We start from the raw sequence: 26,293 nt of genomic DNA, 5'->3' as shown, positions 1-26,293 counted from the left end.
TGATACACAAAAAAACTTTCTCCGGGTTTTTGAGCCTGGACACAGACAAAACTGTGTTTTTAATTGCATTTCATAAATTGTGTTGTGATTATGATACATCAGTATTGGATGTTGCGAGACAATGAATATGCTACTTACCAGTATGCATCTGTTCTTGGCATGTAGGGCTGCTGACATTCATATCTATAGCATAGATCGCCGCCTAGTGTTGGGTCCGGATGATTACACATTGTTGTCCTGGAAGAGTCTTCGAAGTATCACGAGATAGGTGGCTCCTCCCCTGGACTACAGTGCGCACGGGCATCGACTCCATCCTTAGATTGTTTTTAGCCATTGTGGCAAAGATGGAGAGTAATAGTGTAAGCGATGGCCATGCCTAAGCGTAAATGTAAGAAAAAATCTGCAACCGCATCGGGCACCGGGGAGGAGGGCGGGCGATATGAATGTCAGCAGCCCTACATGCCAAGAACAGATGCATACTGGTAAGTAGCATATTCAGTTCGAGGTATGTGGGCTGCTGAATTCATATCTATAGCATAGAATACATAGCAGTCCCTCCATTAATGGCGGCCGCCCGTGCCAGTTGCAGAAGTCTGAAAAAGTGTTTTAAGAACAGCCTGTCCTACAGCTGCCTGCTGCTTGGAGTGCACATCTACACAGTAGTGTTTAGTAAACGTATGTGGTGTAGACCATGTGGCTGCTCTACAAATGTCTTCCAAAAGAATATTACCTAGGAACGCCATGGAGGCCCCCAACTTACGTGTGGAGTGGGCCCTAGGGGGGACCGTTAAAGTGCGCTTAGCTTTGTGATAGCAAATCTGAATACACTTAACGATCCACCTGGCTATTCCTGCTTTGGAAATGGGGTTGCCTTTGTGCTGGGCTGAGAAGGCAACAAAGAGCTGTTGTGTCTTTCTAAAATCTTTCGTTCTGTCAATGTAGTACATTAACGCCCTTTTGACATCAAGCGTGTGGAGCATTCTTTCCGCTACTGTTTCAGGGTTTGGAAAGAATGTGGGCAGTTCGATGGTTTGATTGACATGAAACTGCGAAACCACCTTAGGAAGAAACTTAGGGTTAGTGCGCAGCACCACCCTGTTAGAGTGAATTTGTATAAATGGCTTTTGGACCGTGAGCGCCTGTAGCTCACTAACGCGTCGTAGAGACGTGATGGCAACGAGAAAAGCCACTTTCCATGTCAAGAACTGAATCTCACATGAATGTAGAGGCTCAAACAGGGGACCCATCAACCTGGTGAGGACCACATTGAGGTTCCACACAGGAGCTGGCGGGGTCCTAGGGGGGATGACCCGCTTCAGCCCTTCTAGGAATGCTTTAATGGCAGGCACCCTGAAGACAGAGAGATGCTGCCTGTTCTGAAGATAAGCCGCTATGGCCGACAAGTGTATCCGAATGGAAGCATATGCCAGATTGCATTTGTAAAGATTTAACAAATAGCAGATGATATTAGGAATGGATGCATCGAGCGGGTTGATATTGTGGTCTGTACAGTAAATGACAAACCGCTTCCATTTTGCTGCATAGCAAGCTCGGGTAGTGGGCTTTCTTGCCTCCCGGATGATGTCCATGCATTCAGGAGGTAGATTAAGGTAGCCAAACTCCAAGACCTCAGGAGCCAGATCGCCAGATTGAGCTGTTGCGGATCTGGATGCTGAATGTCGCCATGGTTCTGCGTCAAGAGCCTGGGTGTGAGGTGCAGCCTTTGATGCGGTACCACGGAGAGTTCTAGAAACGTGGTGTACCATGGTTGGCGTGCCCACGTTGGAGCAACCAGGATGAGAGTCATCGAGTGTTGCTTTAGCTTTCTTGCCACCAGCGGTATGAGAGGTGCTGGGGGAAAAGCGTACGCAAATCTGTCTGATCAGTTCATCCATATCGCATTGCCCTGCGACTGTGGGTGAGGGAACCTGGTGGCAAAGCTTTGGCATTTTGCGTTTTCCCTTGTGGCAAACAGGTCTATCTCTGGATGACCCCACTGCTGGAAGTACGGGTGGAATACTGATGGGTGTATCTCCCACTCGTGCATCTGGTGGCTGTACCTGCTGAGCAGATCCGCCATCTGATTGTCCTTGCCCGGGAGGTGTTCCGCCATGAGGAAGATGTTACTCTGAATGGCCCACTTCCACATGCTCTGAGCCAGATGAGACAACTGTGGAGAGTGTGTACCTCCCTGCTTTTGGATGTAATACATGGCTGTCATGTTGTCCGTCCGGATCAACACGACTTTGTTGCACAGATGTACTTTGAAGGACTTGAGCGCCATGAAGATTGCCATCAGCTCTAGGTAGTTGATGTGCATCTTCTTTTGCTGCGTCGTCCATAGTCCCTGCACCGTGTAGTGGAGCACATGAGCTCCCCATCCCTGGAGAGATGCGTCCATCGTCAGGATAATCTGCGGCACAGGCTCTTGGAACGGTCGGCCCTTGCAAAGGTTGTGTGGATTCCACCAATTCAGAGAGTTGTATGCCCGACCGGTCACCAACACTAGGTCTTTCAACTGTCCTTGAGCCTGAGTCCAAGCATTCTTGGAGCGGACGCATATGCAACCGTGCGTGCGGGACTATGAAGATGCAGGAGGCCATCATGCCTATCAACTGCATGAACATATCGCAGGAAGTGAGTGTTGTGGTCTGAACTTTTGGATGAGCGACTGGATGTTGCTTATCCTCACTGCGTTTGGCTGAGCCGTGGCCACCAGAGTGTCTATCGTCGCGCCCAAATACTGCCGCACATGGGCTGGCTGAAGGTGCGACTTCGGATAGTTTAGTGAAAATCCCAGACTTTGAAGAAGGTGAATAGTGTGGGACATGTCGGCTGCACACTGCTGGGCTGACTTTGCTTGAACCAGCCAGTCGTCCAGATAAGGGTAGACATGGACGTTCTGTCTCCGGAGGTGCGCCGCCACTGTCGCCAGACATTTGGTGAACACTCTGGGGGCTGTGGTCACTCCGAAAGGAAGTACCTTGAAATGGTAATGCCTGTTCTGGATGGTGAACCGGAGGTATTTCCTGTGGGAAGGATGGAGCGGGATGTGAAAGTAAGCATCCTTGAGGTCTAAGGTTGCGAGGAAGTCTTCCTGGTTTAGTAATGGAAGAACCTGCTGCAGTGTTAGCATATGGAAGTGTTCTGAGAGAATGTACTGGTTCAGGGGCCGTAGGTCCACAATAGGTCTGAGTGTCCCGTCCTTTTTTGGGATTAAGAAGTACAGGGAATACACCCCTGTGCCTTCTTCCTCCACTGGCACGAGCTCTATTGCGCCTTTTTGCAGCATCGCAAGAACCTCCTACTGCAATAAGTGCAAATGCTCTGCTGACATAGGACGGTGTTTTGGGGGTATGTTGGGTGGAGTGGATGTCAGCTCCAAACAATAGCCGAACTGGATAAGTTTCCTGACCCACCTGTCTGTGGTGATGGACTTCCAGACTGGCAGGAACTGCTGTAGTCTCCCCCCCGACAGGTGTTGGATGGTCGGGGGGCAGTGACAGGGAGTCACTGTTTGTTGGTGGCAGAGGACGGGAACTGTTGTTGCCTCTGCCTCTGCCCTTGGAGCTGTTTCCCCGATATCCTCCTCTACTCTGCTTTGTGTACGAGGATTGTGCCCCACCTTTATTGAACTGTGTCTGCTGTGACATCTGGCCTCTGTTAACACCTCGATTGCCTGAGCGACGAAAAGTGTTCCCTCGAAACTGTTGGGACTGGAGAGCCCCCATGGACTTGGCAGTCTCAGTATCTTTCTTAATTTTTTCCAGGGTGGTATCCACCTCTGGACCAAATAACCTGTTTGGGTTCACCGGCTGGTTGAGGATAGTAGTCTGTATCTCTGGCTTGAACCCTGAGATTCGGAGCCATGCTTGACGCCTCAACATCACGCTAGTGTTGATTGTCCTTGCTGCTGTGTCCGCAACGTCTAGTGCACACTTTATAGCAGCGTTGGAAATGAGCTTTCCCTCCTGGACAAGCATCTCAGCTCCCTCCTTAAACTGATCAGGTAGGTGTTGCAACAGGGTCTCTAGGGTGTCATAGTGTGCCCTGTCGTATCTGGCCAATAGCGCCTGCGTGTTTGAGATACGCCAGATGTTGGCCGCCTGAGCTGCTACTCTCTTCCCTGATGCCTCCAGCACTTTTGACTCTTTGTCTGGGGGAGGAGCTTTACCCGTGGTTTGCGAGTTCGCCCGTTTGCGGGCATTGGAGACCGCCAAAGAGTCCAATGGCAACTGGCCCTTTATGTAGGTTGGATCGCCAGGCGCTGGTCTGTATTTCTTTTCAATTCGAGGGTTAACAACCCTTGACCTCGTGGGTTCTTTGAAAACCTCCGCAGCATGCCTAAGGACCCCTTTTAGCATTGGAAGAGTCTTGACAGTTTTTTCTGCAGTGGAGAAAGTGTCAAAAAGGAAGTCAGCCTCCACAGGGTCAGCATGCATTTCAACATCATGGTTTTTAGCTGCCCTCTCAATTAAAGCATGAAAAGCCGTAGAATCCCCAGTGGGAGAAGTCTTGACGTTGTACACCTGAGGGTCATGGACTGCATGCTGATCCCCTTGATCACCTGCCTCCACCCACGAGTCCTGTTGCTCATCAGGCTCTGTGTTGGTAGGAAAATTGTACTCCTCATTCTGCTCCCCTCCGTCCTCCCCATCAGAATAAGTGGGTGAGGGTGTTGCACCTCTTAGAGTCTGTGGAACTAATGGCTCAACCAAGACTGGTGTTTCTGGTGCAGACTTTTTGCGCTTTAGGGGAATTGTGAATGACTCCAAGGGCTTCGATGCTGTAATCTTCCTCTTGTAAAGCGTAAGCTTTCCGGTGTCGGCATCGATGAAATGCTCCGACTGCTCCTCCAAAGAGTGTTGTCGATGCTTCAAACTCCCAGCCGGGTGAATTGGCGTCGACAATACTGAGTCTTTGGGCACCGACCGCGGTGCAAAGGCCTTAGGCGGTAACGTGAAGAGGATCGGCGTTGAAGTTTTTTTGCGTCGGGACAGCTGGCTTCGGAGCGGAAGGCGTTTTCGGTTCAGACGCAGAAGCCTTGTCTTTAAGTCGCTTGAGGGAGTCCGAGACCTGCTTCGTAAAGGAAGCGGATGGTTTCGTCGACCCGACCGATGACCTGGGTCCGCCCCCAGGGGAAGACCCGAGCGTCGATGCCTTCTGTTTCTCCGATCGAGGCGCAGGAGGATCCTTCACTGGTGCGCTACGATCTTTGTCCACGGCCTCAGACGTCGACGGCTTCGGAGCGGCAGCCTTGACCTTTGGCGTCGGGATCCCAGACTTCGGCTCTGCGCCCTTGACGGCCTTGTCCGACGCAGTCACGACAGCCTTCTTGGATTTCGGCTCGACTGCCTTGCTCGACACCGATTCGACGGCCTTCTTCGAGCTTGGCTCCTTGACCACTTTTGGCACCTTGGCTGGCTTGATAGCCTTCTTTGGCTTTGAGGTCTCCGAAGACGACGGCATCGATGGGGTAGCAGACTTCTTCGGTTTCGATGGCGCCTCGGCCATCTTTGTCGACACCGTTGGTTTCAGTTTCGGTTTCGACAATGGCGGCTCCGCTGAAGTGTCCGTAGCCGGGCCGGAAGGCGGGGCCGTGGATTTTGGTGTAAGGTCTTGGGTAAGGCCATGTGGCGATCCTTCGACCTGAGCCTTTGTAAGAGTACGAACGGGGTATAGCTCTTCCTCCGAGCTATCTTCCATGGCCCCATAGGCCTCGTCGTCGTCCCCTACCTCGTCGACGACCTCCTCCACGTCTTGGCCCTCGGCGTCCGCTTCATAGTCGGACTCGACGACCACCGATGGAGGTGAAATCTGCAGTTGAACCTCTTGCTCGTCCGCTTCTGCGTCGACGAAGATGTCCACCGGTGCCGGAGCCGATCGCCGGGCCTCGAGTCGCGCTACGCGCCGAAGCTTGATCGTTTTCTTAGAACGAAACCTGGAACAGGCCATACAATTGGCCTCGTCGTGGTCCGGCGACAGGCATTTGTTGCAGACTGGGTGGACATCGATGTGTGGGTACTTGGATCCACACACGGGACACTTCTTGAACGGACTCCGTTCCATGCCGTCGAAAGTCTTGCTGCATCGACTGGGCCTCGATCCCCGAAGAGTCACACGACCCCCCGGATATCCGACTCGAAGAGTTGGAAGAAGTCGGGCACCGAACGCAAACAATACCGACGGTTAGAAGAAGGCCTTTTGGCCTCGAAAGTAGTTTTATATCGATTCCGAACAGGAGTTCACGAAATCACATCCGAACCCAATGGCGGAAAAAAACAATCTAAGGATGGAGTCGATGCCCATGCGCACTGTAGTCCAGGGGAGGAGCCACCTATCTCGTGATACTTCTAAGACTCTTCCAGGACCACAATGTGCAATCATCCGGACCCAACACTAGGCGGCGATCTATGCTATAGATATGAATTCAGCAGCCCACATGCCTCGAACATAATGCCCACATTGACTTGTTTCCTTGAAATTCAATTTCAATTTTTAATAAATAAGATTGTAAACGCAATATACATTGTCAGGTTAAAATGTGTAAATTCTGTGCATACTACACCTCATTCTTAGTTCTACCTCTGTTAAGTAGGGAGCTAAGCTTGGGTCCTCTTGGTGTGAATGTGTTGCCTAATGCTGGTTGAATGATAGGTAAGGAGAGGCAGATAGCTCTTTAAGACAGTGTGAACATCAAAAGGATGCTGGTTGAATAATAGGGAATGAGAGGTATATAGCTCTCTAGACAGTTGGAGCATCACAAAAATCACACCGGAGGAACAATCTTTTGTTTAACTGTTGATTCACCCAGTTCCCTTCTGGGTTACAAGGGTCACTCTCTTTTCATTACAGTGACAAGCACAGAAGCACAGATTACACTCTTCATGAGTCTCGAGTGTGTGCTACTTGGCCTGACACCGAAGGCACTGTAGAAATAGACCTTTCTTTGTTTCCATCACCTGGAGACAGGTACTTTCGACTGGCGCGTGTCACTTGCTGGGTACTTGCTTCCTGCGTTTCTGAACCATTGGGTGTAGTTCACTGAATCTCCCGTTGAATTTTCTTTACCATAGGCTGTGTAGGCATCAAATCTTCAAGAGCTTCGACACAGTCCATCAGAGCCCGATGGCGGAAAAAAACGTTCCAGCAAAGAAGCATTTAAACATGCGCAATACCCTCAAAGGGGGAGGGGGGGAGCAGAGGGTAGACGATGCACAATGCCAATCGTAAATCTTCCAGCCGGTAGGGAAAAACATATTGCAGAGTCCGGGCCCAACACTAGGAAGACAGGCAGCCGCGGCTCCTCCGCGGAGGAGCATCGCCCCACTGAGTGCAAAAGGAAAAATAAAATTATAACAATGTTAATAACGTACATTATCAGAATTTTATTTTTAGCATGAGCCAGGTTAGGGCAAGGCTGGGATATGTGATAAGTAGGGGGAGGAATGGCCAGTACACAAAAGTAAGTGTGACGTTTTGACCAGCCATCTTGGGCCGTCCAAACAGACAAGCGCACTTACCATTTCGCCACCTGGCTGTATTTAACAGACGGGTGGAGAACATGAATAGGCTACCACTCTCTGTAGGAGCGCTGAATCAGACTGCTAAGACTTATGACAACATTGCTGTCATGCTGGTGGCAGCAGTGTGGTGATTGGATTAGGGGAGTCTGGGTGCCTGTGTGCTGCCAAGGGAGGAAGGAGGAGAGGCAGCTGCCGTACTCGGGTAAATGAGCTTTTATTTTGTTTAATCCTCCCCTCACCACTACTTTACCCTAGCACCCACCACTGGATGGTAGGTGCACAACATGTGTATCTGTAGCCAACACATGCTACAAATAGAAGGAAATTAGGGTCAGTACAATTGGGGGATGCTTTATGGTTCCAGTGATAGCACAGTGGCAAAGTTTCTAGTACAGAGATGGAGCCAACGACCCCTACCAGCGCTGAGAGCTATTGATATGTTCCCAGACGCCGGAGGCATTCAAAATGTGAGGAATCTGCATCTTTCAGAAATATTAATAGCAAATCCATGCCAAAAATATTAACTCCACAACACCATTGCCATGTGTTCAATCAGATCTCAACTATGACCCTACCGTTACATTAAACAACTTCAGTTTAAAGGAGGAGGTGGACTTAAGAGCAAAGGGTTAAAGGTTCAGATAATAAAAGTAAGTGGGAATGTTACGTCAAGGTAATTGCGGGGGGTGGGTTGATATTTTAAAAGGAAATTAAGTCTAGGACTACAGTAAAATTGTGAGGCCAAGTGAGTATTCAAAAATTAAGGGGTTATGGTAAAAAGAAGCTGATGTGATGGTAGGTGAGATATATGCCTCACGAAAGAGAGATAGTGAAACTTTACAATGTATAGCTCTGCATGTATGAAGGTTGAGGTCTGGTCACATGCCGAGAAAGACTATGGCTAGATCAGGCCATGCTCTCAACCTTCCAAAACATGATCTTTACTTCAATAAACAGATGTATGACCACAACAAGCTCTCAATCATTACTCCCTTTAAAATTTACTCACTTTCCTGTAAAGAAACATACATTTCCTCGCAGTTCACCCATAGGGTCTATAAGAAGTAGGTTTAGGCAAGGTATACCAAAAATGTACACTTCTCACCTGAAAGCAGAAAAGAAGGCTTCTCACGACAGCTAGTTTTGAAAACCAAACAGCTTGGCTAGTTGCATTGTACTCTAGCCAGTCCTCCACCTCCTTCTATTTAACCATTTAAAATGTGAGCAGAATTTCTGCACTGCATGAACGTGCTATAAAAAGACCATTTGGAAAGATAGAGCCAGGAAAGTGCTGTTTAAGAAATATAATTAAAACTCTGCAATGAAATGAAGGCAAGTTTACATAGAGACTGAAGTAAGTGCACCTCAGTGGGAAAGTCATTACTTTACAAAAGCTTTGAACATAGCAGGGGATACCTCAGGTTATTGTATGGATCTAGTTCTACAGAAAAGAGGCCCACTTGAATGTAATGGTAATTAGTAAACATTCTTCAGACTTTGTGCATGTTTACGGGTTTTCAGTTTCGATGAAGGACTAGGGAATACAATGGATTCCAGTATAAAGGAATATAGAATAAAGCAAGACAAAACAATACTTGAACTATGGGACGTGCAAAGCACTGGGTCTCAAGATATTTATGTTGTCCAATAGTACATATCAAATCCATCCAGACAGCAACTTCTCTAGCTCATGTGGCAGTCAATGGTTATTGAACAGTATTCAGGGTAGGTAGTGTTTACCACTGGTGTTACCTTGGCAGTTATGATGAAGTCTACATGGCACAAGTAATTACATTCAAACGTAATTCCCAATCAGAACTATACCTTTGAAAAAAATAAGTAGTAGCTCACAGACAGAGGAGAAATAAGCACACACACACACACAAACACCTAGATGCTTACTCAATGAAGCATTATGGCCAGGTTTGAACACCTAAGTCAGGTTTGACCACCTAATCCCCAGGAATAGCAAAACCGTGCTATTGAATGTATGTACCACATTGTAACAGTAAAAGTTTCAACACAGACATTTGGCAAAATAATGTTTACTACAAGTAACCAGCTACAACCTAGCCATGCCAGTGAATTAAACCTATTCTGTTAAAAATCAAAAAATGAAGAAAAAAACTTTCATAAATGCAGATTATTAATGGTCTTTAACATTTGCCCTAGTGAGACAAGGCCCACTCATGTTTTCCAACTTGCTATGAGGAAATACAATTATGGACAGGGTCACTTTATAGGCATGTCATGTTTTAGGTTCAACACGATGCATTTGGCCATTCAAAATAAATCTAGTGAAAAAGGAGAACTGAAATGAAAAGATGACCTTTCCAGATGGCAGTCATAGCTTCTAGCTCTGTAGGTAGCGCGGAACGTCCGTGCCACAAAGGAGTTGCACAGCCGTATGCACAAATGTAAATGATATTCACACGTATTCCATATTTTCACCAGATTCATCCAATTTTTATTCCAAAGTTTACTCGTTTTTTTCATTTTTTTCACCATCACGTCAAAGACAAAGTTTTCATGTTTTATGCGTCTTAATACTCTGTGAGTGCCCATCCGGGCTTAATCGCAGGCTTTAACTTAAAACTTCATAGTTCCAGAACATTCCATTCTACCCAATGCATTTCGGTTGTTTGGGACGGAGCATCACGGAGTGCTGCACGCCAAAATGGAAAAAACATTAAAAGAAAAATGAAGTTTGAAAAGGCAAAAGAAGGTGTGCTTCAGGTCTAATTACAGTGCAGTCATAGCTTCTAAACATGCTCAAATAATAAAAATTAACACCGCAAACATTTGGATGGCAACACTGCTGTACTTTATTTGTACACTGTATATCAACCCAGTGATAAAAAAAAGGTATTTGTAAAATCGACTTACTCTCCACCATAGAACCATCATTTGGTTTGCTGTATCCTTCTCCCTTCACTCGAGTTCGTCGTATAATGCCGCCATTCTCATCATCTGTGAGATCTTCACCCTTAAACTCAAACAGTTCTATCTGCAAAGAACAAAAACATGAACTCACAAGTCTGCAATGTTAATAACGAACTAGCTGGACAAACCTCTTATCTTGTTGTTAAATAGAACTTACACATCTTGCTGCAGTCATTTTTGAGGACTTAAAGTGCACTTAAAAGCAGACGTATCACATCTCTTAAATATGCATACTTTGGCTTTCATTTTTAAATGAAAACTTTGTTTTCTGATAGCAATAAACTGAGGGATAATATTTTAAAGATCTAATTAAGCTAATTTCAATTCATTGAATTCGTTAACTGCATTTTTGTTTGTAAAAACATGTCTATGTTCTAATTGAAAATTATAACAGAAAAAAGATGCAAGTGAGAGAACCAATACAATCAGTCAGTCAAAGCTCTTTATTTCGATTAGTTAAAATCATAAAAGACAGTGCAAAAAAACATATATCCACGCTTATAAAATAGTTAAAAAAATAAATAAGCATTCAATTGTTACAGTTCATATGTACACTATATACAATACAAAAATCAAACATTGAATATATCATATACAGTTTTCCTAAAATGCCCAAAACCCAATAAGGAAGAACAATCAGGGGTACACTGAGTACGGTTTAAAGTGCATCATTGGATTTTTCAAATTAAAAACATAAGGCCTCTGTTGGTCCTACTATAAAATTACATACAAATAAGTCTCTTGTTATTTATCCGGGCCGCATCCACCAGGAAACTTGCTACGCTATAAGTGACGTGCAGACTACTAAGCATTTGCAAATATAAAAGAGCTGGCCTCACTTGTACAAATCCAGCGCCACGTAATATCGGGTTTAAATTTTTTTTACGCGCCTCTGAAAAATGCTCACAGAACATTACAAGATGAAGTGTATCTTGTGTAGAAAACATATCGCAAGAACATGGTGCGGCATATTCCTGTTTCCCCCATTTGGGGAATATACCCAAAGTAAGATGAATTAGATTGAACCGAAATCTAACCAGGAAATACAATCACAAAAATTACAGATTTGTAGTAACAATAGCGACAAAACAAATATACACATACACGTGGCACACTTTTTCCATTTCTTTACGCAACAGTAAATAAGTGATACAAACTGATGCAGAAAAAGAACATGGGGTTTAAGGAACTTTGTCTGTTCCTAGGAATGGAAAGGCTCTAGCTACTCGGTACTTTGCTCAAAGTAGTAACAATTATATGGAGATCCAGCAATATGTGGGCTAGCTCACTAAGAACCTCAATGAGCCAAGATTCACATGCACAGATCTTATTTTCTTCTTCGCAATCGGGCACCTTTCCACTAATATACCTCATGCCTAACTTGGAATAACCCCTTCTCTTAAGTTGCATCCCATTCAGTATCTGAATATAAACCAGTATATCATGGAAATTGCCCGCTGGAGTAAGATTTATGACTAAAGTTGCTAAAAGTGGTAGTTATCAGCCCTTGCAAAATTAGGAGGGTGACTAGTATATTAAGCTTAAAAGAAGAGTAAAATAAAGTACCTGTAGTTATTGACTAGTCCAATTAGATGAAATCATGAGTGTAGGAGCTCTAAGTTGCATTCACCTGTCGGTGTGCTGTGAGTTTCAACTGAGGCCCTCTGCAAGTAGTTACCAATTATATTCAGAATAACGCGAGATGCACACTGCAAATTAACATCGACATTACTTTGACTATGTACTTTATTTACAAACCTCAAAGACAAGGGTGGCATTAGGAGGTATTTTAGGTGGGCTTCCCGAAGCTCCATAAGCATATTCTGGTTTGCAGATGATCTGGCAAATCTCACCAGTTTTCATAGTAGCCACAGCAATGTCCCATGCTTTTATCACTTGACCTAGCGAAAAAGACCATTGGAAGATAAAGTTAACAGTAGATGTGATGAAAAATTCAGACATACTATATAGTCGCATTCACTACAAAATATCTACCAATGCATAACTGCCTTCATTTGCTTGCAATACCATTTGCTGTATTTCTTATTCCACATGAAGCTACCTTTGCAGCTAAAGAGAAAACATATACTTAAAAGCCGGCTTAAAATAAATGACAGAATTAAGATGAACGGACTAAGAAGTGCTTGAGGGTACATGGCAGGTGAAATTAAATTGCTACAATAGAAGTTCAAAATCTTCAACTAAACATGAGACAGTGCATTTCCTTGGTCTTCGAGCATTTTCTGTAGGCTAACCTAGAAATGGGAGAAGCAGCAGAAGGAGAAGTTTCAGTTTTCAGGATAAACGTAATCAATATTGGAAGGAGCAGACCTTTCTCCCTCACGTGCCCCCTCACTTCCAAGACCTCACACACCACAAGTATGGTCAGTGCCACACTACATTCCAAAGGTTTCTCAGGCACACTTGCGGAAAGCGGAGGAGAACCTATGGACCTCTGTTGCCTTCTGCCAGAATGGGCTCGGGCTGCGTGCGGCAGTTGCTGCCTTGCTGCCTTTAAGGCTGCCAGCTTCAACTTGGCATTCAATAGCTACTGGGGTCAGCTTTCCAGGACAATACATCCTTGTGCAGGAAATGGCTTCTACGCACCTCAGAGCAAGCATACAGCTACTCCAGCAGGCAATCCAATCTTCCGATGAGGTCACCTCCGGGAAACTGGCTATCAGGCAGCACCAGTCCTAGCAACACCGCAGTCAGAGTGCTCTGCGAAGCACTCCCTTCCTTGGTGTTAAGAGTAACTGGAACAAAGTGGGGTTGTTTGGATCTCTTTTCATCCATATCTTCTAGACAGGGTATGTAGATCTAGTGTCTCAAACTACAGAATTGGCCTGCGTTTTCTCTTATTTTAAATGTCCTTCCCAAGCTGTTCTCAAGACAGTCTTTTTGTAAGTTGAGGTTTCATATAACAGGTAAAACTGGGGTGATCTGCTTCCAGGAGTACATACAACATAAGCACAAGTAGGTGTGAGATTTCTGCACCAAACTGTCAAAAGCCATGGCAATTAGTAATCAGGTAAGACAAAAAGGCAGGTCTCGCATAAATATTCCTTTACCTTTTACAACAGAATCTGCAGACCCAACCCTCCACCATACCATCCAGTAAATGGCAGTGCTCAAGGAGGCTAATCAGTAGTTCCTTGCTAACCAGAAGGCCTCACAGATTATCCTAATAAGGACTGCCTCCACTCCCATCATTTCAGTGTCTAGTCTTGATTCTTTCCAGCTGAAGGAATGGAAGCAATACACTTGCACTGTCTTGAATAACAGTCCTTAAACTCCATCTTTTGCTAGTTCAAACCAGGGTATTCAAATTGGATCCCAGTGGCCTCCATACACTGGTTTATTCACACATCATGCGGGCTACATATACATCCATGCTTAACACACACTCAGGATGTCAGTGCAAGGGTCTGGGCAAGCGTATAAAAAGGGGACATTTTCACAGGTCGGGCAGAATGCCCACTTTACAAAGGTACAAAAGGGGGTGGTGATGGACGGAGCATCTGAACCAATCAAACACTCACACCCAGTCAAAGGATCTGGGTTTGATCCATCACCGTTCTTTAGCCCACTCTGCCACCCCAGTTCAGATATGGCTATATGCAAATCAGTCTGACCCTGTGCCTCATGGGAACAGTACAGCCCGAACTGCCAAGCCATGTCTTCCCTGGACCGGATACAAGCTTCCGAGGACCGGTTTCTGGCACTACAGCCGTCTTCAGCCCGGCTTGCTTGAATCCAGTGGCAAAGCGAGCAAGGGACTCACATCTGAGCATACCCTGCCATAAAAGCAGTACAAAAGGGGGTGGTGATGGACGGGCTGAAGACGGCTGTAATGCCAGAAACCGGTCCTCGGAAGCTTGTTTCCGGTCCAGGGAAGACATGGCTTGGCAGTTCGGGCTGGACTGTTCCCATGAGGCACAGGGTCAGACTGATTTGCATATAGCCATGTCTGAACTGGGGTGGCAGAGTGGGCTAAAGAACGGTGATGGACCAAACCCAGCGGGGGCATGGCTTGGACGTCGATGGGTGAGGCGGCGTGAGCTGGTAGCTCCGTGCCTGATCCCGCAAATATCCTGATAAATCGTATACCGAGCTGCTGTTTTCGGGTCACCGAGGGTCGGATCGTTAGGGGAGGAGGTCGAGATCGCCCTCGACAAACTAGAACCCTCCTGTGCAGCCCCGGAGCGAAGAACGGCAAAAGATGGTCTCTGGAGGAGACGGCGACAACAAGATGGCAGCCGGGGCCGAGGCTGGTCGACATCCCGAAGAAGCCTGAGCTCACCACCAAAAGTGGCCTAAGCGGACACTGGATTTTCGGAGTTGACCCTGAGTCGGAAGAGACAGGGAAATCAGAGGCTCCGACGGGGGCAACTTGGACTCCGGGTAGAGGTGACGAACGTGAAGGAGGCCCAAAATGGCGGCCGGAGGTAGATGACGAAGGGACCCTGAATCCTACGCTCGGCTGAGGAAGGGGTTTTTCGGCTGGGACGGCCGTGGTGTGAGACGTCAGAGACAGCGACCACCGGAGAACGGGGAGGTGCCCCAAAATCAACCGGGGTTCCCCGAAACGGCGGAGGCATGGGCTGGCCTACAAGATAGTCAAACCTGCTGCGACACGACTGTCAGAACAGCGGTGCATGGAACGCGACGAGCCCAGAGAAGTCCCTGAATCAGCCAGGGTACACCGGAGGTGGCGGAGCCTGAGACGGGCAGACAAGGGGGACAGGAAGTGCTGTGGCATTCCCGAACGAGCGAGGTAGAGCGACCGACGTCGAGGTGGGGGAGAGGTGCCAGGCCTGTAGTAGTCCCTGAACGGGGAGGCCTATGCTAAGGTGTGGCGCATCAGCCAGTGGTGAATATGAAGCCGAAAACCAAGAAGGAGGAGATGGCGGGCCAAGATCCCACTCAAGGAGCGGAGGGAGGCGTGGATGCGACACAATCAGAGTCAGGAATCCATCAACGGCTGGACAAAATCTTGGAAGCCATCACGGCCACGAAAGAGGCGCTGCAAACTGATATTGCGCAAGTGGCGACTGGGCTGGGACTTCTGAGAGCAGATCATGCAAAGTTGGCGGACAGGGTGAAAGAGTGAAGCAGCACTGAAAGAGCTGGTACCGGCCCAAGCGGCTACGGACATTAAATTGGGGCAAGCCCTTGAACGCATAGAACTGTTGGAGAGGAAAGCGGAGGACGCCGAAAGTAGGAATCGCCGTAATAACATACGGGTGGTAGGCCTGCCGGAGAAAGTGGAAGGGGGGGGACATGGTGGCATACTTGGAAAATTGGCTCAAGACGGTGGTTGTACCAGAGGGCCTATCCCCCTTTTTCACGCTTGAGAGAGCACACAGGGTCCCGGCCAAACCCCCACTGCAGGGCTGCCCGCCGAGGCCAGTGGTAGCGAAACTGCTCCATTACAAGGACAGGGACACGTTGATTCAGAGAGCGCGCACGATGGGACCCTTCACGGTGGAGAACAGTAAAGTCACGCTATTTCCGGACTATACGCAGGAGATTCAGAGACGCAGGGCCTCTTATCTGTCGATTAAAAAAGAGCTCAGGGGAGAAGGGATTCAGTACTCGCTGCTGTTTCCGGCCAAGCTGAGAATCATTGTCGATGGAACGACGCAGTTCTTTTTTATCCCTGACGAGGCATGGACATGGCTCGAATCATATAGGGCGGGCACTGACCGAGGTGGCACCCAAGATTCTGACCTATTTCAAGCTCCGCAAGTGCGCAAATCACAACGGATAAGGAAAAGGTTCAAGTCTTTGCGAAAGCAGCAAAAATCGCAAATGGCGGCACTGGCGGCAACAGCGGAGATCACCGGATCGCAGAGGACCGAATCGGAGGTGGGCACGGACTCAGAAGACGGCAAAGTGCGGTCGGACACTGAACTTTCGGAAGCGGACAGCAGCAAAGGCCCCTCGGTTACACCTGCGACGGCGGAAGGCATGTTAGATGAGTGACTTCTCTGAGAAACCTGTGGTGCAGGGGGGCCATTTTGAACTGGCGAAACGAACATTGCTAATCGGGGCTGATGGGGGAACTGAGGAGTACAGCGCACTGATGGATGGGGTCTAGGGTGGGGGGTGGGCACGGCGAACGCCGCTCCCTTTTGGAGCGGAGTCACCCTTCAATTGTCCTTAAGGCACTCTGTAGTGACTACTACAGATTATAGTCGTGTGTGTTTTGAATAGTTTGGATGGGGGCTAATAGATTGATAATGGGTCCTGTTCTAGTCGGGAGGGTTGTGGGAGTTGAGCGGGGTGTTAATTCAAGGGGTACTGTCGGTGGTGTGGGTGGAATGAAACTCTTGATGCGGGTGGGCGGAACAGATGGGAACGTTACCTGAACTGCGATGTATCACATGGAATGTAAGGGGTCTGAATACAATGACTAGGAGGCATAAGATACATGCGTATTTGGTGAGGAGGGGGGTCCAGATCGCCTTATTACAGGAGACACATCTCACTGGGACAGAGGGTCGAGCACTGCAGCGGCGATGGAGGGGGCAGGTCTTTAGTACGGCCTATTCGGCCTTTGCTAGAGGGGCGCTAATCTGGGTAAGAGCGGGAGTCCCTTTCCTGGCCAAGAGACATATTTTGGATCCAGAGGGCAGATTTGTAGCGGTGGAAGGCAAGCTGTATGGGAGGGATGTAGTGCTCTGTAGCATTTATGCCCCGAATGTAGAACAGGCGCGCTTCTATGAGCGGCTATCTGGGACACTGGCACACTACCTAGCGGGCCCTGCGATAGTAGGGGGAGATTTTAATGCGATTACAGATGTTACTTTGGACAGGTCACACCCCCCGCTCGCTGCGTCTCCGGTTAGGAGACTGGCGAAAAGCAGGTCAGACTGGCAGGACAGTTGGGGGCTAGTGGACACATGGCGTAGACAACATCCCAGGGATAGGGATTATTCCTTTTTTTCCACTATACACGACCTGCATATTCGGATCGACACGAATCTTTGTTCTCACGAGATAGCTCATCTGACTGCGCGTTCGGAATACCTCGCACGCACCATCGCGGACCATAATCCGATGTTGCTTTCGCTTTCTTGGCAGCGCGCGCGCTCAGCGATTCCCACTTGGCGGCTCCGACCGGAGACGCTGGACGATCAGGTTTTCCGTACGGAGATACAGGAGGGGATTGAACACTATTTTAAAGAGAACCAGGGATCAGTGGAAACCAGGGCGGTGGAGTGGGACGCCTTTAAGGTTGTGATGAGGGTACTATGCATTAGTAAGTACTCGGGAGCCAGGACAGTGGTACTTAATGATGTAACGAAAGCTGAGGAAGGGTTGCGGAACTTAGAGAAGCGCAGGCCCAGTAGGCCAGCATTACAGGAACGACTTCTAGAGGCGAGGGAGAAGGTAGCAGCAGAGACAGAGACTGCGCTGTTTTGACCACAAGAACTATATGGCGAGAGCGCACGCAGAGGGGGATAAGGTTGAACTCTGCTAGCGCGACTGGCGAACCCAGTGCCGAAAGGAAATCCAATACTGAGCATGTTGACAGAAACCGGGCAGTTGGTTTATTCTCAAGCGGAGGTTCTTGCCCGGTTTCGACGGTACTATGAGTCCTTATACAGGAGTACGCTAGACGTGGCGGTGACTGATATAGAAGGATACCTAGAGGAGATCCCTCTGCCTAAATTGGAGGATGATCAGGGGAAATTGCTAGGTCAAGATATTACGTTGGCTGAAATACGGGTTGCGGTAAAGCAAATGGCCCGGAATAAGACACCGGGGGTTGATGGACTCCCCGTGGAATTTTATGCACAGTACATTGACATTTTGGCACCCCGGTTGTTGGAAGTGTATAAGGAAGCCGGGAAACGGGTCATCTGCCAACATCGATGAGAGAGGCGTTGATCATACCATTGATGAAGCCGGGGCGGGACGGGGAGGAGGTGTCTTCTTACAGGCCGCTGTCCATGCTGCCAGTGGACTATAAGATTTTAAGCAAGATTCTGGCCACTCGTCTCCTACCATTTATGACCACATTGGTCCATCGGGACCAGGCGGGATTTATTCCTACCAGGCACACTGCATCGAATATTAGGCGGCTGTTGCGGATTATGGACGACGGTCAACCTGACTCTGAACTCCCAGTGGTCTTGTCTGTCGACATAGAGAAGGCCTTCGATAGTTTGGAATGGCCGTTTTTACATCGAGTGCTTGAGCGGTTTGGTCTGGGTAGGCAATTTGTGCACTGGACGAGAGTATTGTACGCTGAGGCGACGGCAAGGGTGTGGTTGGGGGAGGTCATATCTACCCCGTATCCGGTTCTTAGGGGAACGAGGCAGGGTTGTTCATTGTCTCTGCTCCTGTTTGCGCTGGCTATGGAACCATTGGCGATTCAGGCACGATCGGGGCAGATTTACCGAGGGCTTGTGTTTAGCGGGGCACCGCAATATGTTTCCCTATATGCGGATGATTTGCTCCTCTTTCTTGAGAACACCGGAGTAGCATTGCGAGCTGCGGAATCCCTGCTTTCGAGGTTCGGGCAGGTGTCGGGCCTTAGGGTCAACTGGAGCAAGACGTGTCTCTTCCCGATCCGCCCTGGTGCGACTGAGTTGCTGACGGTTGGGGAGTTGCAATGGGAGCAGACATGCTTTACCTACTTAGGGGTCCGGATATATCATGAGAGCACGGACCTGCTGGACGGGAACGTCGGGAGGTGCATAAGAGCTCTGAAGGGGAGCATGGCGTTCTGGTCGACGCTCCCTCTGGCGGTAGTGGGGAGGGTAGCTCTACTTAAAATGGTGGCTTTACCTAGACTGCTCTATTACTTCCGCACTCTGCCAGTTTGGGTCCCGCCGCGGACTTTTAAAGAGCTGAGATCAATGGTGGTGGGGCTTTTGTGGGGCTCCGGGAGAAGGAGAGTAGCGCTGACCACACTGATGCGACCCAAGCAAGAGGGCGGGGTGGCTGTACCCGATTTTGAGCTTTACTATCTGGCAGCTCAGTTGCAAATATTGACACAGGAAATCGCAGCGGAATTCAGGGGCCCGGAGGATAGGAGGGGGCTCGGGATACAGCGCCATGTTTTATCTTACATAGTTATGCAGCAGCAGCTTGACATAAGGGATCTTACGCTGGAGGAGCGCACGCTACGGCAGTGTTGGGCTAGGAGTCTACGCAGGGCGGGTGGGGCACGTCCCTACGCACCCGAAATTCCTCTGGGAATGCTGACAGCGCTACCGCATGGTGGTGACTGGTCTCCCCTCCTGGAGTGGGAGGAACTAGGCATTCAAATGGTGGGAGATCTATATATGAATGGAGAGCTGCTGCCGTTTCAGGCACTGCGTGAGACATTCGGGCTCCCAGAGGGCGGTCTCTTGCTTCACGCAGCAGTGGCGGCTGCGATACGGAAACACTGGGGCGGGGGACAGGAAGAACCTGAGACCACAATGGCTTGCCAATACATGGTGATGGCAGCGGGGACTTTTAAAGCAATTACTTTTCTGCATCAGAGGATGCTGAAAGAAGGGTTGAAACCGTTGCTGGACTTGAAAATGAAATGGGAGGCGGGCATAGATCGTCCCATACCAGACACAGCATGGGGCAAGATACTGGGAAGGGCATGGAAGAGCAGTGGGAATGCCCGATTTCAGCAAGTGCAGTTATTTATCTTGCATCGGGCTTACCTGACCCCCGGGAAGATTAAAAAATATTTCCATGTACAAACCGCAGCTTGTCCTAGATGCAGGGAGGAAGAGGTGGAATTGGAACATATGTTATGGCATTGCCCGATGATAGGGAGCTATTGGGTGGAAGTGGGCGCTCTGCTAACTGAACTCACAGATAGGCAATTGACTTATGACATGGCAACATGCTTGCTGCACTGGTTTCCACACACAGCCAAGAATAAGGTCACTAGTAAATTCATTGACTTGGGCCTGTTGCTAGCGAGATAACTTGGCACTGGAAATCAAGGGACGGGCCATCCGGCAGCCGCTGGCGAGCGGAATTTTGTAAATGGGCAAGTAGTGAAAGTGTAATCAGGTTCCAGCAAGCGAGGGGGTGGAGACAAGGCAATGGATGTGGCAAGAGCATGGGAGGCATTGGTTCAAGCTTTGTTACTGCAACAGTCGGACGAAGGGGATGAATGAGCAATTACGTACATGTGATCATCTATAGGGGAAATTGTACATTACTACCTTGCACGCTGAGAGTTATGGACATCATGGAGCAATGGATATACCCACACCACTGTAGTTTGGGGGGGTGGGGGGGCCACGTTTGGGAGGAGTTGGGAACAATCATTGAGATAGGTTTGTGGGTTATAAAGAATGTACGACTTGCTTGTTTGTATGATGAAAATAACCAATAAAATCTGTTTTCAAAATGGACCAAACCCAGATCTTTTGACTGGGTGTGAGTGTTTGATTGGTTCAGATGCTCCGTCCATCACCACCCCCTTTTGTACCGCTTTCGCCGCAATAGGTGTGGCAGGGTATGCTCAGACGTGAGTACCTTGCTCACTTTGCCACTGGATTCCGGGCTGAAGACGGGTGTAATGCCAGAAACCGGTCCTCGGAAGCTTGTTTCCGGTCCAGGGAAGACACGGCTTGGCAGTTCGGGCTGGACTGTTCCCATGAGGCACAGGGTCAGACTGATTTGCATATAGCCATGTCTGAACTGGGGTGGCAGAGTGGGCTAAAGAACGGTGATGGATCAAACCCAGATCTTTTGACTGGGTGTGAGTGTTTTATTGGTTCAGATGCTCCGTCCATCACCACCCCCTTTTGTACCACTTTACAAAGGTGACTCACATAAAAAAAGAACGGGTCACACTGCTGATTACTTCAACAGTATGCTGTTACCATCACTCAGTTCTAAACCCATGAGGAAACCAACTGTAAATGAGGAAACAGGTAGTGAGGCTCTTTAGGTTACAGGGAAGGCCATGGACCTCTCACAGTCTGAGCCAGTCCTAGACTGCTATGTGCATGTCAGGATTAGTGAGATGACAGGGCTAAAATAACAAGGCATGGCAAAAAATGAATATAATAATCTTTAGACAAGGCTCGTGTAAAGAAGGTGCCTGGTTGATAAAAAAGCATTTAATAAGAAAGGCGTGCAACTGCTCTATTGAAAGCGGACCACATTGGAAAAATAATGAAAGGAGTGCGGCCATTGCAGGAAAGCAAATCGTGTCTGGAGTAGGACAAAATAATGAAAGAAAATAGTTCTCATAGACTTAATAAAGTTACCATGTAGCTCCACAAGTAAAAGGTCCAGTCCTTATGGAAAGTTAAACATGTAGGCAAGGCATTACCAAGGAGGGAATAACAAGCCTATTAATGTATCAGAAGCAACCATTTACAAAAGACAGTAACAGGAGCCAATTCAAAAGATAGGCAGAGTGGGCGAGCTCCAAGTCCATACCAGAGTACAGCATGCCTCGCAGAGCAGCGCATGCGCAGGCTCGACCTAAAAAAAGTTTTACTTTACCCTTCATTGTAATGGGGCAACTTAGTATTTCATGGTCATGTGTGCACTTGCAGTTCGGCAACTTTCTTTGGAAATATGGGGTCACTATTGGTCAGCGCCCTGTAGAAAGGTGTACGTTACTTACCCTTCAAGCATCTATTCATAGCGTGTGGTGCTGCAGATTCACATGCTATGCACACTCCTGCCATCTAGTATTGGGCACAGACTCTGCAAATTGTTGTTCTCGAGGAAAGGCTTTATGGTAGACATCATGAATCACATCCCCTTATCCTCAAAGTAATGCGCATGTTCAACAGCTCCTTTGTTAGACTGTAGTGTCTCCCCTCCCCCCCCCCGTATGGGAAGTGAGGATATAGTCTGCTAAGTTAGCTGTATACTGTTGAACATGCTGTATATTTGTGCCTATATATACACACCACCATCTAATACCTGCTGGGGAGGTGGGAGGGTGCATGTGAATCTGCTTACAGGGTAAGTAACATACTCCATTCATAGTTTGTGTTGGCTGCAGATACACACGCTACGCATAGACCGTAAAGCAGCATTTCTCTTGCGAGCTTTAGGAATGAGTTGGTGTACTTGCCTGAAATAATGTGCAAAGAACTGTTTGTCCCACCAGAGCTTGTTGTCTGGCTTGAACATCCATACAATAGTGCTTGGAAAATGTGTGTGGGTTTGACCAGTTGCAGCTTTGCAAATGTCTGGTAGTGGAATACTTCCTAAAAAAGCAATTGGGGCTGCTTTCTTTCTTATTGATTGTGCCCTTGGCATTGTTGGTAATGTTCATTTTGCTTTGGTGTAGCAAATTTGTATATATTGTACTATCCATCACGTAATTCCAGCTTTTGATATTGGATTACCCTTTTTGGGGATTAAAAATGCGAAATATAATTGTTGCGTTTTTCTGAATGGTTTTGTCCTTTCTACATAGTACATTAGGATCTTTTGACATCTAATGTATGCAACACCTTTTCCGCTACCATTTCTAGTTTTGAAAAGAAGGCAGGTAAGTCTTTTGTTTGATTTAGGTGGAGAGGCGATTCAATTTTTGGCAGAAACTTCGGGTTGTGCGCAATCGAACTTTGTCTTGGAACACTTGGAAGTAAGGTTCCTCTATAGTGAGTGCATGCATTTTACTCACTCTGCGCAGTGATGTTATTGCAATAAGAAATGCTACTTCCATGTCAGACATTGTATTTTGTATTTGTGCATGTGTTCAAAAGGTGTAGACATTAACCTTATTTGCACAATCTTTAAGTTCCAGGATGGTACAGGTGGAGTACGTGGTGGAATTGCTCTTAATCTTAAGTCCCTCCATAAAAACCTTTATGACTAGAATACGAAAAAGATTGATGCTATATATATATTGTAGGTTAACAATGATGGCTGCTAGACGTAGTCTTATAGAAGTATATGCTAAATGTGCTTTTTACAGATATAACAAATAGCATATTAGTTGTTATTCTGTTGATGAAGAAGAATTTGTTGTTTGCAGCACAGCAGTGAACAAAGTGTTTCCATTTTTCTTCATAACACACCCTGGTTCTTTGTTTTCTGGCTACTTTGATAATGTTGCCACATTCTGCAGGCAATCGAAAGTATCCAAATTCTATGACCTTAGGAGCCCAGATTACAAGATGACTCTGCCCTCATTGTGTATGAGAAGGTCTGGTATGTTCAAGAACTTCTCGTGATGTACTAGGGATAGCTCCAGTAAGGTTGTGTACAATGGCTGTCGTGCTCATGTTGGAGCTTTGAATAGCATTGTTAGTGAGGTTTGTCTGAGTTTCCTGACCACATATTAGTAGAAGTGGGAGAGGTGGAAAAGCGTACGCAAATGTCCCTGACCAGTAAATTCATAGTGCATTGCCTTTGAATTGCGAGTGACTGTGTCTGGATGCGAAGTTTGACGGTGTGCATTTTCTGCAGTTGTGGAGAGATTGATTGTTGCAGTCCCCCACCTTGGGAAGTACATTTTTAGGGCTGGAGTGTTGACTTCCCACTCATGTACCTGTTGTTGCGTTCTGTTTAGTAGACCTGCAATAGGATGGTCTACTCCTGGTATGTATTGTGCCAGGAGGTGAATTTGGAGTTTGATGGCCCACTTCCATATCACTTGTGCAAGTTGAGATAGTTGCAATGAGTGGCTCCCTCCTGGTTTATGTATGTAATACATCGCGGTCATATTGTCTGGGCAAGTCTTGGGCATAGCATTCCTTCCTTTTCGGGGATTAGGAAATATAGGAAATCTACTCCCTTTCCCCAATGATTAGTTTTCATGTATTGGGTACTAAGAAGCCTTCGAGCATGGCCCTCAGACAGCAGGGATTAGCGTCGAGAGCGTACCATCGGGTGACCCCAGATATGCTGGCTCAGGCATCCTATGATCATCCTTGCCCCCTCACGGGGGATTTGGATAGGGATCTGGAGTCTTTGCAGACGTGGCTTCTGGACAGGCTGAATGATCCAGCCCCTGCGATGGCCCCCCGCTCGGTATCTAAACGGGTTTCTGCCCCGTGGTTTACTGAAGCGTTGGTGGCCTCTCGTAGGCAGTGCAAGGAGGCCGAAAGGGCTTAGCGTGCTCAGTACGACTCTGCCGCCAGGCTCGCGTATAGAACTATGGTCAAAGCCTATCATCGGGATATCCTCCTAGAGAAGAAAGGCTATTTTGCTAGGAGGATTAAGGCTGCTTCTAATTCTTGCAAGGAGATTTTCACGATTGTTAGGGATTTTACGGCCCGCGGTCGAATTCGATCCAGACCGCCCCTACTGAGGCGTGGGTTTCTGATCTCGCCAACTTCTTTACTACGAAGATAAAGCTGATTCAGGACTCTTTTCCATTAAGGCAGGTTGTAATCTCTCCTAGCTCTGATGACGGGCCAGTTACATCGGTCCCTCTAGGGCCAGTCCTGTCAGACTTCCCGCCTATTTCAGCTCCTTCGTCATTGACACTTATGGCCAATCTTAAATCGGGCTCGCCGCTTGACCCATGCCCGGCCATATTTCTGGCGAAGATGGCGGCAGTGGTTAACCCGTTGGCGAATCCCCTCCTGAATCTCTCTTTGAACCGGGGGGTGGTCCCTCAGGCCTGGAAGCGGGGGGTGGTCCCTCAGGCCTGGAAGCAGGGAATGGTCATCCCCCTCATTAAGAAGCCTGGTCTTGATCCCGAGGTCTTGGCCAATTATAGGCCCATTTCTCTCCTCCCTGCGTTGGCCAAAATCTTGGAGAAGCATGTGCACATTGTGCTTTCCAATTTTTTGGAATCGTACGATCTGCTTCACTCCACTCAATCTGGTTTCCGCCCTAACCTTAGTACTGAGACGGCGCTGCTGGAGGTCTCTGAAGCCATCAAGGAGGCACTGGATTCGGGCGGCAAAGCCATGCTGATAATGCTTGACCTGTCGGCGGCCTTTGACACCGTCCCCCACGAGGGTCTGCTCGTCAGACTTCATGAGATCGGTCTGAGGGGGACGGTGCTTAGCTGGTTTAGATCGTTTCTAGCTGGCCGTCGACAAACGGTCTGGGCCTCATCCAGCTCGGCTGAGATGCCGCCTTTGGGAGTCGGAGTCTCGCAGGGCTCGGTGCTGAGCCCGACTCCATTTAACATCTTTATGACACCTCTGGCGGCATTGGCTGAATCTTTTGGGGCCCAGATCGTATCTTATGCCGACGATACCCAGCTCCTCTTTACCTGCAGGAAAGGAGAGGATTTTGATGGAGAGAGTATCCGTGAGTGCCTTGGGGCTGTTTTTAAATGGTTCCAGCTGAACAGCCTCATGTGCAACTCAGATAAATCGGAGGTACTCTTCTTCGGTTGTCAATCCGATCCAGACTGGCAGGAATGGTGGTCCGCCGATATGTCTCCTCCAGCTCGCTCGTCTCAGTTGGCTAAGAACTTGGGGATCAAGATAGACAATGGTCTGACTTTAAGATCTCAGATCCTTGCCCTTACTGGCACCTGCTTTGCCCTCCTCAGGATGCTTCGGAAGTTTCTTCCTTTGCTCTCTGAGGACCACAGGAGGACAACGGTACAGGCCTTAATTGGCTCAAGATTGGACTATTCCAACGTCCTATACTTGGGCCTGCCGGAGTACCTCTTGCAACGGCTGCAGGTAGTCCAGAATACGGCCGCGCGTGCCATTTTTGGCCTTCACAGGCGAGCCAGAGCCTCCGGTCTTTAGCAGTCTCTCCATTGGTTGCCTATCCGGAAGCGGATAGCTTTCAAGGCCTTGACCCTGGCCCATAAGGCTCTCCACGCATCTGGGGCCAAATATTTGCAAAGGAGGCTCGCCTTTTACCATCCGGCACGATCTCTGAGATCAGAATCGATGTTTCTT

The 26,293-nt window shown here is 48.1% G+C and overlaps 1 protein-coding gene across 1 annotated transcript in view; it reads right to left on the bottom strand.

Annotated features, from left to right (window-relative positions):
• Positions 1-26,293, bottom strand: part of FKBP4 (FKBP prolyl isomerase 4) — a 503,272-nt gene that overhangs the window by 352,060 nt on the left and 124,919 nt on the right. The window contains exons 3-4 of the mRNA XM_078673725.1: positions 12,228-12,370; positions 10,413-10,533 (exon numbers count right to left, since the gene is read on the bottom strand). Coding sequence (XP_078529851.1) covers positions 10,413-10,533; positions 12,228-12,370 — 264 coding nt within the window. The remainder of the gene's footprint in view (positions 1-10,412; positions 10,534-12,227; positions 12,371-26,293) is intronic.

Source organism: Lissotriton helveticus, chromosome 1_1 (genome assembly GCF_964261635.1).
Source record: "Lissotriton helveticus chromosome 1_1, aLisHel1.1, whole genome shotgun sequence".
NCBI classification, from domain to species: domain Eukaryota; kingdom Metazoa; phylum Chordata; class Amphibia; order Caudata; family Salamandridae; genus Lissotriton; species Lissotriton helveticus.
Note: the sequence above shows the minus strand (reverse complement) of the source record. Positions and strands in the feature narration are given on the sequence as shown.